Source organism: Pristis pectinata, chromosome 5 (assembly GCF_009764475.1).
Source record: "Pristis pectinata isolate sPriPec2 chromosome 5, sPriPec2.1.pri, whole genome shotgun sequence".
Taxonomy (NCBI): Eukaryota; Metazoa; Chordata; class Chondrichthyes; order Rhinopristiformes; family Pristidae; genus Pristis; species Pristis pectinata.
In genome coordinates this window covers 98,821,626-98,840,766 of record NC_067409.1, presented here as the reverse complement: position 1 = coordinate 98,840,766, position 19,141 = coordinate 98,821,626, and the positions used below count along the sequence as shown (strand labels likewise).

At 40.1% G+C, this 19,141-nt stretch overlaps 1 protein-coding gene across 1 annotated transcript; it reads left to right on the top strand.

Moving 5' to 3' along the window:
- The first annotated feature begins 5,630 nt into the window (after positions 1-5,630).
- On the top strand, positions 5,631-13,472 carry rnf152 (ring finger protein 152). The gene is made up of 3 exons (XM_052016329.1): positions 5,631-5,842; positions 8,828-8,895; positions 10,322-13,472. Exon 3 carries the CDS (start codon positions 10,537-10,539, stop codon positions 11,152-11,154), a length of 618 nt encoding a protein of 205 aa, XP_051872289.1. The 5' UTR covers positions 5,631-5,842; positions 8,828-8,895; positions 10,322-10,536; the 3' UTR covers positions 11,155-13,472.
- The last annotated feature ends 5,669 nt before the right edge of the window (positions 13,473-19,141 follow it).

The window sequence follows — 19,141 nt, the reverse complement described above, 5'->3', positions numbered from 1 at the left end:
ATTATATTGCATTTAAATAAAGAAACCATTAAAGTTTTTTTACATGATAATAATCTGACCACAATGTATGCTGTTAATAAACGTCAGCATTTGTCTCCTCATGTACTTTAAAATTATCATTATCTGGTTATATATGGTAAAAATAAAACATATTTCATATGAGTGGCCCTTGCACTGATCCAGGATGTCAATCTGTAGACGTTCAACATAACTTCCTTTCTTCCATTTGTAAAGTTTACAATCTCTATTACTTTTCTAAAATCGCCTTCTCAAACTGTTCTATCATTTTCAAAGATTCCTGCACATGAAGACCACTCTTAGAATTGTGTATTTCTTATATTACCTTCTTTGTTCGTCCTACCAATGTATAATGCTCTGTGATAAATTTCATCTGCTACATGTCCATGTATTCCACCAGCCTGTCTTCTTCTTGAAGACCATCTCCATCCTCAGTGCTTACTGCACATGAGTTTTGGTCACCTGCCACTCTTGAAATTGACCCCTCTGCTCCGAAGTGCAAGTCTTAATACATTTTGAGAAAATCAGTTGTTCCAGCACTGATCCGATGCAACACCACTACTCTCACATTTAAGAAGCACCTGGACAAGCTTGAATCACCTTTGCATCGTAGACAGTGCAGGAAAATGGGATTAGTATAGAATGGTACCTGATGATCGACATGGACATTATAGACCACAGCATCTGTTTCTGTGCTGTAAATCTCTAAGGTTCTCTGACCACTACATATTGCCCTCCATCCTGCAAAGCAACCAGTTACTACAATTCTCTATTTATTATCCCTAAGCAAATTTTATATCCATTCTGCCACTGTTCCTTTTATTCTGTGAACATCAGTTTTACTGCTTTGTCCTGTTTTATTTTTGAGGACACAACAAACCCGGGCAATTTTCCACCTTGTCTAGTCGCTGTCAGTGTTGTACTTGAAATTTTAGCTGTCGATGTGGCTACTTCTGAAATTCATTACAGCTGGGATGTCATTGAGACCTACAGCTTTTGTTGTGTCCTGTGCTCTCCACTGCTTCTTAATGTGACATAGGATATGACATAATATGAATCAAATTGGTTGATGACAGATTTTCATGATCATGATGACCTAAGGATGAGGCTGAGATGGATATTTGGTATTGGGCACATGTACTGAGATACAGTGAAAAGCCTTTGTTTGCGTGCCATCCAGTCAGATCATGCCATACATAAGTACATCGAGGGAGTAAAAAGAAAAAGAGAATGCAGAATATGGTGTTGCAGCTATGGAGAAAGTACAGTGCAGATAAATAAAGTGTTGGGGCCATGATGGGGTAGATTGGGAGATCAAGAGTTGACACTTAAGGTTAAAGATTGTTATAAATGCTTCAGCCTTGTCCTTTACACTCACAGGCCATCATCAATGTTACGGATGCTAAGCACTTTCCTCCAGTTAGCTGTTTAATTGTCCACCACCTTTCACAAATGGATGTGGTAGGTCTACAGAACTGGACTCTGTCTATATTGTGCTGCTCCCATTATTTAGCATGCATATAGCTCTGTGTTGTAGCTAGGAGCAACACCAGGTGAATTTAGTTTTGTTTGATGCTGTTCATAACATGTGCATCTTTTGAAGCAATGTTGTTTCCACCGACCTGATGGTATTTACCAGGCCTTTAGGACACAGATTGTAGTAATTTATTATTTAAATTAGGCTTTATTCACTGGAAAGGAGGAGGATGAGAGGAGACATGATAGAGGTATATAAAATATTGAGAGGAATAGATAGAGTAGACAGCCAGCGCCTCCTTCCCAGGGCACCAATGCTTAAGACGAGAGGGCATGGCTTTAAGGTTATGGGTGGGAGGTTCAGGGGAGATGTCAGGGGAAGGTTTTTCACCCAGAGAGTGGTTGGTGCATGGAATGCACAGCCTGGGGTGGTGGTGGAGGCAGATACATTGGACAGGTTCAAGAGTTTGTTGGATAGGCACATGGAGGAATGTGAGATAGAGGGATATGCGGGAGGAAAGGGTTAGATAGTGTGAGGGTGGTTTGATGGACAGCACAACATGGTGGGCTGAAGGGCCTGTTTTGTGCTGTATGGTTCTATGGTTCTATGGTTTAAAGTACAATTCTGTGCTGCTGGTGGCTCCCAGAACCTCGGGGGTTTTCAGTTGCGAAATCTGTTCATAGTAGTGGTAGTACAACTTAGCAAGGTGAAAGTTATCCATGCAGTACAGATCCTGGTCTCCACAGCAACTGTGCTGTGATCACTTCTACTAATGTGTAGATGGATCTGCAAAACTAGATCGTTGAGGATGAGGTCAAGTAGGGTTTTGTCTCTTACCACTTGACATGGACCCAGTCTAGCAGCTATGCCCATCAGGACTTGGCCAGCTTGGTCAGCAATGATGTTACTGAGTATTTCTAATGCTGGATATTGACATCTCCCATCCAGAGTTCAATATATGTCATTTGCTGCCCTCAATGTTTCTTCCAAGTTGTATTCAACATGGGGGAACACATCATCCTCCCATTACTGATGAATATCAGTAGGAGGTTTGCTTGGTCATGTTTAGCTTGATGCCATGTGAATTCATTGGGTTTAGAGTTGATGCTGAAGTTCCAATGTGCTGTCACCTCTGACGGGTTCATCCCGTCAGTGAACAGGTATATGTAGAGATTGTAATGGGGGAGGTTGGCCTTTTGGCTGAAAGATATTCTATGAATATGACTGTCACATGTTTAATCTGAGGGGCAACTTTCCCAATATGGACACAGCCGCCCCCCCACCCCCGATGCTCATGAGGAGAACTTGATTGGGCTTTGTCATAATTACATCTGGTGCATAGATCAGAGATAGCCTGCCCTGTTTGATAGAAATTATTGATCCTTTTGACAAGGTACCAAAGAAATTCACAAAGACAATCCCAGTTGATCTGAGAATTGAGAGGCTATTCTTATGAGGGAAGTCTGCCAAGCTAGGGCCTGTTTCTCCAGAAAAATGCTGAAGGGTGATCTGATCATGTTCTTTTAAAATTCTTGTACAATTTGATACAGCAGACTTGGAGATGAATCCAGTTGCAGGAGTGATCATAACTAGAATTCATGAATACAAAATTATCACTAATAAGATTAAGGTATCTTTATTAGTCACATGTACATCGAAACACACAGTGAAATGCATCTTTTGCATAGAGTGTTCTGGGGGCAGCCCGCAAGCGTTGCCATGCTTCCGGCAGCAACATAGCATGCCCACAACTTCCTAACCCGTACGTCTTTGGAATGTGGGAGGAAACCAGAGCACCCAGAGGAAACCCACGCAGACATGGGGAGAACGTACAAACTCCTTACAGACAGTGGCCGGATTTGAACCTGGGTTGCTGGCGCTGTAAAGTGTTATGCTAACCACTACACTACTGTGCCTGCAATAATTTATTATTGGAATAAATCCAATAATGAATGTAGGGAAATATTTTTAACGTAGAGAGTGGTTGGAATGTGGAACATGTTTCTGCCAGGAGATGGTTAGGTGAACAGTAGCAATACATTTAAGGGATAGGCATATGAAGACAAATGGCTTTAGAATTATGCTGAGAGCATGAGATGAATTAGGATAGGAGGCTTGTTTGGGATGTAAACATCTGTGTGGGCTAAATGGGCTATTTCTGTGCTGTAAACTCAACATAATAGATTGTTACCTTTTAACAGTAAAAATCAGCAAGGATGGGTTCAAAAATAAATCAGATTTAGTCTGATCTATCTTTATCTCCAGAACAGCACCCTGATGCGCACACGCTAGATGATGTTAATGATTACCTAGAATGGATGGTATCTTCACCTTAAATGCGATAGTACCCTTTTAAATATATTATTGCTTCTGTCTTATAGAAGGGACAGGGCAAGAATATTTTATAAAATTTTTGAAATAAATGTAGAAACAAATTCCTAAAATCCGTAATTTCATATCTTAATGCATGCAACAACTGATCCTGATGCAGGGCTTCAACCCGAAACGTCAACAATTCCTTTAGCCCCACAGATACTGCTTGACCTGCCAGCAGATTGTTTGGGGGGGTGGGTGGGAGAGGTGGGAGATGCAGTGCAGTCAGGATCAGCAGGCAGGCAGTGATGGCTAGCAATTTCAATATGTTGTGAACGATTCTTGTCTGCGTGCAAAACACGTATAGAAGGAAACTCCTCTGACAGAAGCACAATGGACTGAATCGCCTCCTTCACTGCTGTAACATCCAATCATTTGCAGCTCCTTCCCACTCCGGTTGTGAAAGCTAACATTGATTAAATGCTGATTGGCGGCAACTTGGCAACAATGTGGCCCTTTGCTGCTAACTGCTGACATCCAAATTCCATCCGAATGCTGCAGGTTGGCTCTAAGTCGCACACCATTCTGATGTGAAAATATATGGGTCAGAATCCTGTAACTCCATCCCCAATGGGCCTGTGCAAGTGCCTTCATCACAAGGACTGTGAAGTTCAAGAAGGTGTCACACCATCAAGGATGATTAGGGATGGGCAATAAATGCTGGACTTCTCAGGTAAATCCAGATCCCTGAACGAATAATGACATTCGGCGGATGAGGGGAAGGGACTGAAACTGGGCAGAGAGTGGAATACCACTGAAAGAGAAACAAAGAAATGAACAGCTAGATACACTGTGTCACAACTACGGCTTATTTCTTCCCCTTGTATACAACAAAGAACGCATTTGCAACTTTGCATGTTATGCCTCAATCTTTTTGAACACAGGGCTTTAAATATTATGTAAATAAAACAAAACTGTCTAATGTCGTGTTAATCGAGCTTTCAACACCCTTCACTAACGCAATGTTCTTGCTCGCCAAAAGATAGCGTCCTTTTTTTTGCTGCAGGTTTTGTTTTCACAATGCATTTTATTTTATAAAAGAACGTGATCTTGTATTTTAAGAATGAAAACAGTGACGTTCAAAATGAACTGAACTATATAAATAGATGCCTCACTCATTGGCTGGACTGTGATCTGGGAACTGGAGGGGAGGAAAAGAATGGACGCTACAGGCTTTGTAATGGTGATTTTTTTTCCCGGCGATTGTTCTGGCGTTAACATTATTTTGTAGACGATGTCTATATTATTTACAAAATATGCGCACTGATTAACAGTGACATTGCTGTGGATAAAATGCAAATCTGAAATAACATCTCTAGAGTTATAGTAAAATGCTTGTTTGAATAAAATGCAGGGCAACATATAAATGAAAGTGTCGATATTTTCTCATTCATTGTATCAATTGACGAGCGTAATTGTCTCCTTCAAGGAAAAGCCTCCTACCTGACGAGGAACGAGCTGTCAGTCATACCTAGCACCGCCTCCATGGGAACTGTCAATCAAAGGGAAACAATGACTGGCCTTCACCTGCGCGCGCGGAGCCAGCTGTCAAGTGGGGAGAGGCGGAGCCCGTCGGTGGGCGCTTTGTATCCTGGGAGTTGTAGTCCTCGCGGCAGAGCGCGGAGCAGCGAATCGCTCCTGAATGACTACAAGTCCCAGGGTGTCCCAACACCAGCCTTCCTGCTCCCTCCCTGACTGGCTGCCAGCCCACTTGCTACATGTATTCGGGCGCAGGGCAGGAGGCAGGCAGAGATTATGAGTACGGGGTGGTGGCCGCGGCAAGGATAGGCACTTTCCAAGAGTGAAAGAGAAGCATCAGCTTTGCGCAAGAGAGTGCAAGAAAATAAGCAAGTAGAAATAGAGAAGACTGCGGAAGGGGAGAGTCTGCAGCACTGAAAATAATATACTTTTTTACCATTACCTTTTGCAGCAAGCAAAAGCAGCTTGCAAGTGCAGTATCAGAGATTGTTGAAGGTATTTGTGTTTTTATGCTTTTTTTGCGCGATTGCAGCTGCATAGAGACGAGCTGTCATTGATTCCCTGATGTTTCACTCCTTGAAAGCGAATGCTGTGTGTTCGTGCAACATTAACTGATTGGTTTGAGGGTTGACATGGAAATTTTGACATTGCGTTCCGTGCAAAGTGGATCTTAAACGTACTCAAAAATGCCAACTTTTAATTATAAATGCAGGGTGTCTTATACGGTTCGCCGGAGTTGTGTGCTCTTTGATGATTGAAAAGACAATGAGGGTGTTAGTGACGCCAAAGAATTGTTACGAGCTGAAAATGACAGTACAGACAGGATGGGCCGAAGGACCACCTTCTGCGCTTTATTAAGATTGCTTGGGGAAAATAATGCAGTGAATTGAAAAATAAAATTGGGCCAGTGCTGGCGATTAATGGACCTATGCGAGACTGCATAATGCACTTTGTATCAGAGACCAGTGCAGTCAATGACAGTAAGGAATTCTTTATTTATTCCGTGAAATAACATTCGGTGCAGACTGTGGAAGGTCATGGACTACGAGAGAAATGTAAGGATATCAAATACTGCCGCCAGGGTTACAATTTATCTGAACTTGTATATAAAAAGACAAGTCTGGTCATGCACAATTCTGCTGTCTTTGTTATTTTTATATGTGTTTATTAAGTTTTATCGTTAAGATCTGATCAGCTGCAAAGAGCATATTTTCGAGTCTGCATCAATGAAGGTGTTTGGCTGTAGCCCTGTTATCTGCACAAACAGCTTCACTTTTGGTTGCGTTTCCCTTTTTGTGTAATATTTATTTTTAATTGATGTCTGGACTTCGCAAGGTATGGCTGACTGTAATAGATTTTTTTGAATGAGAATTGTGAGAGTGGTAGAAAAGCGTGTATTTTTGTTGTTCATGAATCAGGTTTACAAATGTTCTTTTGTTTTGAAGGGAATTAATTTCCTACTGCTTCCATGATCAAGCTGAAAGGTTCATATCAGTGTAAATATGCAGCAGGATGTTGGGTTTCTCAATGGAGACAGAGGTGTATTGTCACTATATTGGGGGCTTTTGTAAGAGAATTTGCACAGTGGCTATGGGGGTGAGGGGAGGGATCTCAGCATTGAGATCAAACTGTTTATTTCAGACACACATATTTGTATTGTTTCTATTGATTCCTTATTTTTGATTAGATAAATCACGTTTCTGAATTTACATATAAAAAAATACTTTATGTAGTGCCTTCGTGGACATTCCCAAACACCTTATGGCCAATGAAATATTTTCAGAATTTTGCCACAGTTTTAGGAAACACAACAAACAATTTACACATAGCAAGCTCCCACTAGCAATAGTTTAATAATATCCATATAATCTATTTTCATGATGTTCAATGGGAGATCAAAATTGGCTGGACACCAGGGATAACTTCCCTCTGCTTTCCTCCAAAATGAGATTTTTTTTTAATGCCTACTTGAGCGAGCAGATGAGGCCTTGGTTTAAATCTCATCAAAAAGACAGCCCTTCCCAGAACGCTGCTCATTTGTTGGTTATTGTTTGACTGCGTGTAAAAATTAACCCTCTGTAAGGGGGGAATGTGTGATTTTATAATTGTTGTTTATTCTGTCTTGGGACATTTCATAAGCAGGAACCTGGCCTTCTCTCCACTTCCCCTTGCAATCTGGCTATAACTTATCCAAAATAATAAACACAAAGGACTCAAATCTGTCTCTTGGGTAATGATATTCTCATGATATTGGTGAACTGTGCAGTCTCTGTGGGAAGCCATTTAATTACAAAACAAAATTCATGTGCTTCTTAACTGTAGGAGTCAAATAGCAACATAATACTTAATGGGTCAACTGTTTCTTAAAGGAGAAAGGATTTTTCATCTGCCATTTTCTTCGAGCATCTTCTATGCTGGTACATAAATCATGATGCATGCATGTTAATGGATTGTGTGAATTAATAGTAAAAAGGAATATTAGGACTGAATCTTGGCCAAGTGATGAGACCCTCATCTCTGAGTCAGACAGTCATGGATTCAAGACCATTCCAGGTACTTAAGCACATTAACCAGGCTGATGCACCAGCACATTATGGAGAGAGTGCTGCCCTGTCAGAGATGCTATCTTTCAAATGAGATGCTAAATTACTTTCAGACAAGATACAAAAGCACCATTTGAAGAAGGACACAACTGGTATTCTGAGTGTTTCCGTCAGTCACAATCATTGATGTAGATTATTTAAGTAATTTATTTCATTGTCTTGTGTGGGAATTTGCTGGGTGTAAACTGACTGCTGTAATTGCTAAGTTTATATCAGTGACCATCTTTCAAAAAAAAGTCCCATCATATTGGGATCTCCAAAAATCTGAGAAGCAAGAAAAAATCATTTTCTTTGTATGGTTGGTACTTCAACAACATTTGTTGATGTAACTTCTGTTGTGAAAAGACAAACAAGCTCCAGGTTGGAGGATCTGGAAATGTTTGGCTCATGGTGTCTGGAAATTAATTCAGGAGCAAATGGGCAGGCTCCAACTGTGATTCTGTTTGTCTGCCACAACTGAACAACCAGCGACGCAGCAGGTCCTGTGTAACGTCTTTCAACTTTTCTCCAGAAAGAGGAAAACAATTTGATAGAATGTTTTGATCATAATGTAAATAATTTTCTTTGTTGTTCCTGGAAGTATTATGAATTATGTTGTCTGTAGTAGAAAACATGGAAATTAATTTTATTCAGAGCAATTCCTTCACTTACTCAGAGATGACGCAGGTAACTTCCTGTGTGTCTGCAAGTGTATACATTGAGCTTTTTGTTTGCTTTTGGAACACCAATTCATTATTGTACTTCCAAACTTTTCTGCAATGCTCTCTATGGCAAAGTGAGTAAGCAGCCTGCCCACAACCCTCTGGATTATGGAGTTATGGGTTTATGGAGGTATGTACAAGGAACCTGGCTGACTGTCCATCTATTTTTGTTGCAGCGTTTTGCCTTGTTGGGAAATACCAGGCATGAATGAGCCGTTTCCTCAATTTGGAACGACTGTGAAAGGTAACAAACAGCATGGGTGCAAATTCACTTCCTACCTCTTTATAGCACAGTACAGATGGCAACCTTTTCCTTCCTTTCTTTCTTAATTTTGCTCATTCACTCAGTAATTTATATTCAAAGAAATGAATGCCTTTTCTATGTTTAATGAACTAGTTGCAAATGATCCATTTATTTAAACTCACTGATAAACATGTGGTGTTCTGTGGAGGGGAAAAATAATTTTTAGCAAGGCTCTTCTGTACAAGTGAATAAGAATAAACATGAATGTGCAATTGTTGGCATATCTAGAGCTGACTGTTTAGTTGAAAACAAATAGTCTGAAAGTTTTGGATTCAAGTCCCACTCCAAGCAGATGCCCACAAATCCAGGCTGATGCTATAGATCAACACTGAGTGCTCCACTGTCAAAGGTGCTGTCTTTTGAATAAGACATCAAGACCTCATCTTTCCTCTTGAATAGACTTAAGAGATCCCATAACACTATTCTGAAGGAGAGCTGAGGAGTTAACCTTAGTGTTCACCCAATATTTACCCTCAACATCTTTTTTTAAAAAAAACCGAATCTTTTTTTGTTTGTGGCCGCTTTCTGTGAGCATTATTGGCTGCAGTCTTTGAGCATTTCACCAGTTGCCACATTTCAGAAGTACTTCATTGACTATGCTTTGGCATGACATTTGTGAAAGGTGTTAGATTAGTGCATATCTTTATTCAAAAAGTAAACTTGTTTCCTCATCAGTATGGAGAAAGCATTTACAAATTATTTATGCAGCTCATCGCCTATCCTCAAACATTGGCAGCATGTAATCATTTTGTGAACAAAAAATAAAATTTTTATTTATAAAACTCCCTTGAGGATGCCCCAAAGGGGTTTATAGTTGGAAGTACTTTTCAAGTGTAGTCACAATTGTGATATAGGAAACACAGCAGCCAGTTTGTCATAAACACAACTGTGATAACTCTTAGGTGATCGGTTTTAGTAATGCTGAGTAAAGATAGTTCTGCAGATAACTAGAATTCTAGATACCTACAGTCCAGGAGGAGGTGATTTGGCCCGTCAGGGGCCATTCCATCTAAATAAAGAATAAGGTAAATCTTAGCTTTTAGCTTTTGATCCATACCCTTACTTTCTTCAAAATAACTGGATCATTTGCTTCCCACAGAAAGAGCATTTTTGACCTTTGTTTAAAGTTTGATTTGAAAGGCAGCCCTTTGATGGTGCGGCACATTCTCGGAGCTACACTGGAGCATAACATTTCCTGCTCAGGTCACTGAAATGGGACCTAAAACTGCATCCTTCTGACCCAAACGTGAGTGTAATATTAAGTGAGCCAGGGCCAACACCATAATTTATCATGTTAACATAAATGATCAAATTTATATCATTTACTTTTTGCGTGTACATTTACAAATTTACTTTTGTTTTGTAGGTAATGAAAGATTGCAGTTGGGCATTTGCTGGAAGTGACAGCACGTTGCTAAACCCGCTGCTCCCAGAAGGGGACTCTAAACACTGGAAAACTTTCACATCAGTGACCGAGGGTTTCTGAAGAAGGGCAGGGAAAGCGGGAAAAGGCACAGGCGAGAGTAGGTTGCCAGAAAACGTAGTTTTCTAAAAGAAAAGTCAGCATTTGTCAGTGTAGAAATGGAGACCGTCTCTCAAGATTCCCAAATGGAATGCCAGATCTGCTTCAATTACTACAGTCCGTGTCGTCGGCCCAAGCTACTTGACTGCAGGCACACGTGCTGTTCGGTCTGCCTTCAACAGATGAGAAGCAGTCAGAAGGAGCTGACGTGCCCCTGGTGTCGAAGTATCACCAAGCTCTCTCCCAGCTTGTCTGTATCTCAGCTGCCCGACGACCCAGAAATAATCGCTGTGATCAGCATCCCCAATGTCTCGGACCGCACCCCAGTCTTCATCAGGCTCCCGACCAGTGGTTGCTACATGGTCCCACTGACTGTTACCAAGGAGAGCGCTCTGTTGCCAGGAGAAGGGGGTTGTCGACTGTTGCCGGGAAGCCAGCGGAAGACTGTGACTGCTGTTTTGATCCCTGGGGAGCAGCAGCACCAGCAACGTCCTTTGCAAAGTGGACCGAGGGAAGACGAGGAAGAGGAGGAAAGCAGGGAAGTTGTGAAGACCTCCACCTGCTCAGGGGTTTGCACTGTACTGCTTGTGGCTTGTGTCCTCCTGTTCCTACTTGGTATCGTGCTGCATAACATGTCTTGCATATCGAAGCGATTCACTGCTATCTCTTGTGGCTGAAATAAGCGCTAGTCTACAATGGGCTTTCAGAATTTACTAGTTTGCAAGATACCTGGACTATGGCTGTACTGAGGAATGCAGAGCATTTAGTCTCTTGTGGCCCAGGCTTCAGAGCCATGCTGAGGAAGCTGAGCAAATGCATAAAACTAAAAGGAATGATTCATTTGGGAAGTGATGAATACCTAAGGTGTAATTTTGGGAGATCAAGTGAAAACTGTATTTCTGCTGAATTTTCAAGGGGTTTTGCATCTTAAGTCATAAATACAGAATTAATGGAAATTGATTCCCTTAATATCACATTGTATTTCTAAATTATTATTATCCATAGTCTCCCTTTTAATGGGTAGTGCAATAATACTATTCATGGTGTAATTTGATTCAGTCTCCTGTAAGTATTGGTAGGCATCATTTTATACACTGTAAACTGGGCTACTCTGTTGAAACCTGGGCTTTAACTGACGGTAGTTCATTGAGTTGCAACAATCTTCTACAGAAACAATACTCATTTTTTGTCACCATCCTGTGAGCAGTGAGGACAGATTTTAGACAAGTGTACAAGTGCTGTCAAATAGAATTGTAAACATTTTATTGGGGGCTAAGTTGTATGAATTTTTATTTTTTTTAATTTTTGGCAAGCTGTTGCAATTAGGTTTTTAATGTACATACATGCATAGAGGTTTTAAAATCCAGTACATGTATACATACTGCGACAAAAAGAACATAGAATTATTTAAGCCAGTCGTTGTTGAAGACGGTTTATCTTATATGTGCGCAGGTGCTGACAAAAATCATTAGACTTCTTTCGCAATGTGAAGCCGGAACTGTACTGGTGGATTATTTTAGTTTCCAATTCATTAGATGATGGTTCAGCTGTTAGGTGTTTTGATGTGCCTGATAGGATATCATTTTAAATAGAGACAGTTTTCAAATGAATAGTTAACTTTGTGGTGAGTTGAATTTTCAATTTAGTGTGTCAAATACACTATGTGGCATAAGCTGATTTTGCTGCTGGGGCTTTAAGGCTACTGTTTAGGGTTTTAAACCATTCAGCTAGATTTATTAAAATTGCTTACCTTTGAATGCACAACATTTTAAATTGGGAGAAAAGAATACATTAATTCACAATTAATGTGATTTGGTGAGCTGCTGCATACAGTCTAGTGGTGAGGAAACATAACTCAATGGGATTGAAAAGCGCTGGCAGACTTTGACAAGCAGTATCATAATGACAATGTCTAGCGATACAGTTAACGTAGGGAAGGAATAATGATCGTTGATGACTCTCAATTACTTGTTTAAAAATAAAAGTAGTTAAGATTGGAGCTTGGTTAAGCCATGATGGCATAATTATTAAAGTTGGTTCTGATTTATATGTGAAGTTGCCTGTACTGTACTTATTTTTTTCTTACCTTTGGTGACCAGAGATTGAAATCCTGTTGTCCAGCATTTTACATAGTTTCTCCTTCCAGTTTTGTAAATATTGGAAATGAAATGCTGAACTTTTCTTAAAGTATTTTAGCCAAATATCAAGTGGTATCTGTACTTTATATCTGTTTATTTTTCTGGATATTTTAATGTAATACTTTAATTATGACCTCAAAGGGAATGGGGTTTTCACTGGCTTATACCAGTTCAGCTGACACAAGTGGGATCACGTCTTTTCCCTTAGAAAACAACATTGGTTAATACTATGACTGCTGGAAATCTGAAATAATGACATACTTTTCTGCTGGTCAGGCAGCATCTGTGGAGAAAGAAAGAGTTAACATTTCATGTCACTGATCTTGAATCAGAACAAATAATAATTGTTTCAGGTGCTACCTGACCTGCTGACTATTTCCAATACTGGTTAATAGACTGGTAACACGCCTCAGCTAATATCCCATGATCACTGTTGCCTATACATGCTATTAAATGGTTTTGTCTTTCCATAGATTATTTATTTTACAGACACGTCTTTGTGCCTAAGTATATTGGGGTATATGAACTGCCAATGTGTGCACATACCTGTGATAATCTGCAAAAGTAGAGGTTGGAAGAGATGGTGAATCTGCTGTTTATAGCTGCTGAGTGTTGTCTTTGTGCTTACTCTTTTGTAGAATAAAATATTGCATGAGGCTGCAACAGAGTATTTTTTCTCACTGATATTTTTATGATGCAGTGTTCTGAACCTGCCTGTTGTTTGTATAAGTGTTCATTTTAGTTTAATGATGATTGTAAGGAGTTCATTCATACAGTTTGAAATGGACCACTGTACTGTGATTCTGGTTGTATTGACAACATTATTCAACAGTTTATAATAAACTTTATAAATATTATCCAAGTCACTTATTAAAGGAACATACTCCTAAGAACAATTACTGGAAAATAATAATTGCTCAGATGACTTTATACTTCTGCAAATGTGCAAAAAAAATTGAGATAATTACTTTATTTTTCATTGGCCAGGATCTTGTGGTCAGCAGTGAAGAGGTGGCATTCACTTCTGATCTTGAAGGAAGTTCCCACAAAGACCTAGTGATTTCTTTGATGTGAATTCTCTTCTGTTGATGGAGACATGAGACTCTAGATGCTGGAAATCTGGAGCAATAATCCGCTGGAGGAACTCAGCGGGTCGAGCAGCATGTTTCTGATGCAGGGTTTCCACCTGAAATGTTCTCACTCACACACACACACACACACACACACACACACACACACACACACACACACACACACACACACACACACACACACACACACACACACACACACACACACACACCTCTAGAGTGGCTGAGTTTCTCCAGCAGATTGTTTATTGCTCCCTTCTGTTGATGTCTGTCAGAGTCAGGCAGCTGTTCAATAGGATCACTGGCATCAAATCCCTGAGCAGCCAATCACATTAAAGAATTCTAACAGGGACTAAACCTTGAAGGATAAAGCTCAATTTTTCATAATTTTTTTGAATTTTTATAAGATGTTAAATAAAGACTGAAGCATATACAGACATATAGGTCTGCAAGCTGAAATATCATAAATTAACTTCTTTAAAGTTATTTTAAAATATTTTGTATTTCAAAATATTTATGAGGGAATTACATTGCACATATAAAATATATTTTGGGGCTAAGGAATTTGCAAAGTAGTAATTATGGTTAGGTTCTATATTTTAGTTACTCCTCATTCAACATGCTAAGCATTCTATCCCTCCACCAAGGGCACATCCTCAAGAGCAACACGTAAAATGCTGGAGGAACTCAACAGGTCAGGCAGCATCTATGGAGGGAAATGAACAGTCGACATCCCTCAGGACTGGAAAGAAAGAGGTGAGATAGCCAGTATAAAAATGTGGGGGGAGGGGGTGGAGTGAGAGCTGGCAGGTGAGAGGGGGATCCAGGTGAGAGGGGGAGTGGGAATGATGTAAGAAGCTGGGAGAAGTGACAAAGGGCTGAAGAAGATGGAATCTGATAGGAGAGGACAGTGGGCCATGCACATCCGCAAGATGCATTTTGTTACCCACCTAGACTGCTCTAACAGCACCTCGCAAACTTGTGCCCTCCACTACTAAGAAGGACGGGCAGGAGGATCATGGAACACGACTGTCTGCAGATTCTTCTCCTAGTTGTACATCATCCTGACTCGGAAACATATTGCCATCCATCCATCATTGCTGAGTCTAAGTACTGGAGCTCTGCACCAACATTCTCAATGGTTGTACCTTCTCTGGAAGGTGGATGAAAGTGGCTCACCACTGCCACCTTAAAGGCAATCATGGATGAGCTGTACATACTAGCCTTGACAATGATATCCATACTTGTAAATGGATAAAAACAGTACAACAAAGATAATAATTTCAGGGTAATTTGCAGTAGTGCTTGAAATTGGAAAGTAGAAGGCTGCACAATATGCATCAGACGGAGGAGAGGGAAAAAAACTATTACGTTTAATTAGTGCCTTTCATGCCTCTGTCATAATGCCCCGAAGACCAAAAACGCCAATGAAGTACTTTTGTAGTAGGGTCACTTCTATGACAAAGGAATCGCTGACAGCATTCAGGAATTCCACATCATTTGCACGATGTGAGGATGGCAACTATCAGTAATTTCTCCATTAGTACAAACACAAAATCCAGGCTGTAATATCCTGCAATTCTGTGGAATAAATCTTCCAGCAGGTGTTTGACCAAAGGAGATTTCTGAAGTACAAAATCTGAAATAATTTTTTGATCAGGACAACAAAATTGCAATTTAACAAAGTCACTTGGGCTACATTGAGAAGGAAACTAAGTTTGCATTAATGTGACTATCTCTGTTTATACAATGAGGAATGCAACCTAATGCACTGGAAACTTGGTTCTTAACCTACTTTTGTGAACATCATCTTTATATGAACCATACTAAAAATTTTAACAAGTTAGACTACCTATTCTTGTTGGAATTTTCTTCAGTGGTGGAAACAAATTGGAAAAATTAGCCAGAATCTTTCCACATCTAATTGTGAGTGCTAATGAATATACCAATTTTGACTCACTTTGACTACTTAGCTGCTGAATTAAAGATAGGGATAGAAAAATTGTAACAGTGCATCTTTTTGTCTAGTGAGAAGCAGAAAGCTGGCTGCCAGCTCTGTAGTGTATCCCCTGTGAATCATTGAATTGAAATGCATTGTTGGCTTCTTCATCTTTGTGGTACACAAACGGTTTGAATATACATCAAATGGCTTAAATGTACAATATTTGCATTCTATTAAGAATTACAAAACAGGGTAATGCTCACCTTGGCTTTTTCACCAGCCATGGGTTCCCCTCCACAATGGTTGATGAGCTGCTTAATTGCATCCATTCCATTGACTGCATTTCTGCTCTCACTCACTCTCTTCCCACCCAGAGCAAGGACAGGGTTCCTTTTGTCCTTGTCTCTCACCCCATCAGACTCCATGTTTAATGGATTATCCTCTATAATTTCCACCATCTTCAATGAGATGCTCATTCCTTGTCTTTTCAGCAGTCAAAAGGGATGGTTCCCTGTACAACTCCCTGTTTCACTCTTCCATCTGCACCCAATCCTCTTCTTACAGCACTTTCCCATGTGATGGCAGGAGACTAAACACCTGTCTTTCTACCTCTTTCCCACCCCCCCCCCCCCACCACTATCCAGAGACTCAAGCGTTCCTTCTCGGTGATGCTGTGATTCGCGAGCAATTTTTCTAATTCAATGTAGTGCATTTGCTGCTCACAACGTGTCTCTGCTGCAAACCAGACACTATCCATTCAGTCTGCAAGGGTAACCTAGAAACTCCAGTTGTGTGTCCCTTTAATTCTCCATCCCACTGTTTGTCTTTGGTTTCTTAACTTGTTCCAATAAAGCCCAAAATAATCTTGAGGTACAGAACCTCATCTTGGCATGCTATAGCGCTCACGATTCAAAACTGAATTCAATGATTTCAGATATCCAGCCTTTCCAGTTTGTGTCAGAACTGGCCACATGTTTTGTTCTGTATCTCACAGTTCCAGTATTTTGTTTGTCCTCTTCGATTCTCAGCCATCTCTCTTCTTCCACCTCCTCCGGGCAGATCAGCTACAATTATCAAGCTTTCACCACCCTGTCTCATCAACATCACCTGTTCATCCAGTCTCTCTTTGTCTCTTTTCTATCACAGTCAAAGCTTTTGTTCTCTCCTACATTCCCCCTCTCTAGAACTCAAAACATGTTTGTTTTCTAACTTATCTTTGTTCTGAAGAAAGGTCATTAACTTGAAACATTAACTATGTGATGCCTGCCTTCGTCAGAACTCTAAACATTTTCTTTGTTTACTCACTCTGTGAGATGTGTGAGGATTTGCACATTATTTCCAATATTTCCACATGTAAATCTATGGAGCTTCTCACACATTATAGTGGTCTGTGTAATGAGCATTGATCCAAATGATCACTTGATGGTTGCAGAAGATGATGTAATAAATGTGAACTGGAAATTAACCAGAACTATTGGGCTCAATCACAGTCTGTTGCTTTTTGAAATCCTGATTAAAAATCAGAGAACTATCAGATGGTTTTGCTAGTTCTACTAGAATGCATTAAGATCTCACTTGCTGTCTTGAAGCTGCATGGAAATAATGCTGCTTATATTTGAAAATAAAGCTTAAAGCATTGGCCAATGTTAAAGATTAGTGTGGTTCAATGATTGTATTCTTTCAATCAGGAAAATGTTTTAGCCCCACCCCAGCCTTTAGTGCAGAATTGGAGGAGGGGGTGGGGTGATGCTGTAGTTTTGGAGCAAATATTATTTTAAACTCTAGCCCTGTCTGCCTGTTCAGCAAGTAAATGACCTCCAGGCATCTTTTCAAAGGACAAGGAGAATTTTTGAGTGACGTTCTTCTTTAAGCACCATGAAATTTAATCACCTTTGCATACATGTTTGCTGCCATGTTCGCTTGCAAAAACTACCCAAAACTTATTACTTATTAAAACTTATTTGTCGACTTTCAAGCATTTTTGGATATCCAGAGACTCAGGAAGATGCTATATTAATGTAAAACTTTCATTGTGTTCAGCTCTTGGCCAAGGGGCTAACCATTGTAATTGAAGCAACATTATTTATGCGAATATCTCTTCAATTTTAAGAACTATGCTAATTCTGCACAAGGCTTTGAGCTTGAGTTCTTTAGCATCACCAGCAAGTCTCAACATGTCTGTATTTTGCAACTTTGACACAGTGTTCATCTCACCTGAAAACAAGCCATATAAGTTTAACTTCCTGAATAAAAACAGAAGCTTTTATACAACACCCTTCATGTTGTTATCAGGGCAATGTGCTTTACAGCAATTATATATCTTCAAATTACCCTCACTACTGCAATGTAAGCAATTCAGCAGCTTATTTTCAGACTGCAATGTGGTAAGAGCACCTTCATTGATATTGATTGAAAGTTAAATATTGGCTTGGATACTGAGGAAAACTCACCTGCTCTTCTTTAAAATGGCCTCTTGAGATATTTGAGAGGGTAACCAGGAACATAGTTGAATGGGTCATTTGACAGATGGCACCATTAAGTGCAACACTCCCTCACTTATGCCTGGAATGTCAGGTTAGAACTTCTTGTGCTCAAGTTTCTACTCACAACTTTTTGAATTAGAGGCAAGAAAGCTACTAACTAAGCCATGGCGGACACTAAACCTGTATGATTATTGGTTAGTTCACAAAGTGAAACAATTGTAATAACATCTTCCAATGTGTATAGTAAGTAGAACAAAAACATTCTGTTCTTCCTATTGGATACAAAAAGCATGACTAAATGCTACATCTATCCCAGATATCATTGTCAGAATCACTGTTTTGTAAAGGATTACCAAAAAAAAAGTGTCTTACAAAATGTGACTGTAAAATCATGGGCAATATCAGAAATGTGATACCTGGTCTTTTGATCAGAAGAAAACAATGTCATAACACTGCCTTGACCATATTTAAAGTCCTGTGTTCTGGTTGACAAAAGCTATTAGCTTCATCCTTGTGGCTGGGAGGCTTATTTGATCGCAGTTGACCCCAGCAGTGATATCAATCTCTCATTGCGAGTCACAAGTTCATAGTTTTGGGTCATGCACCGGAGACTTCATTGCTAACATTTAGCCTGATGCTCTCTGCTCCTTGATCTTTCGCAATCTCCTGAGGTCAAGAGTAACAGCTTCCACTTGGGTTCCACTGGTCCTGAGGTGGCAGATGAGTACCATGTGAAATTTAGAGTTCCTAGGGAAAGTGAGGAAAGATGATTGACAAGGTGGGTCAACGGGTGATATGAGCTGCTGTGGGTTGATTCCAACGTTTGCTCTCAGTTTCCCCATGCTCCCATCAGATTAACTCAAAATGCATTGCATCTTTCTGAATGCTTCTCATCTGCTTTGAGTAGCCTTGGAAGCAGGACTTCATGTGAGTGTTGATGTTGCATTTTTCAAGGGGGTTTTGAGAACATCCTTGAAGTGTTCCCTCTGCCTTTCTGGAGATTATTTACT

Bases quoted from the DNA above. Each gene is read 5' to 3' on its own strand.
- rnf152 (XM_052016329.1), top strand. From the start codon at position 10,537: ATGGAGACCGTCTCTCAAGATTCCCAAATGGAATGCCAGATCTGCTTC.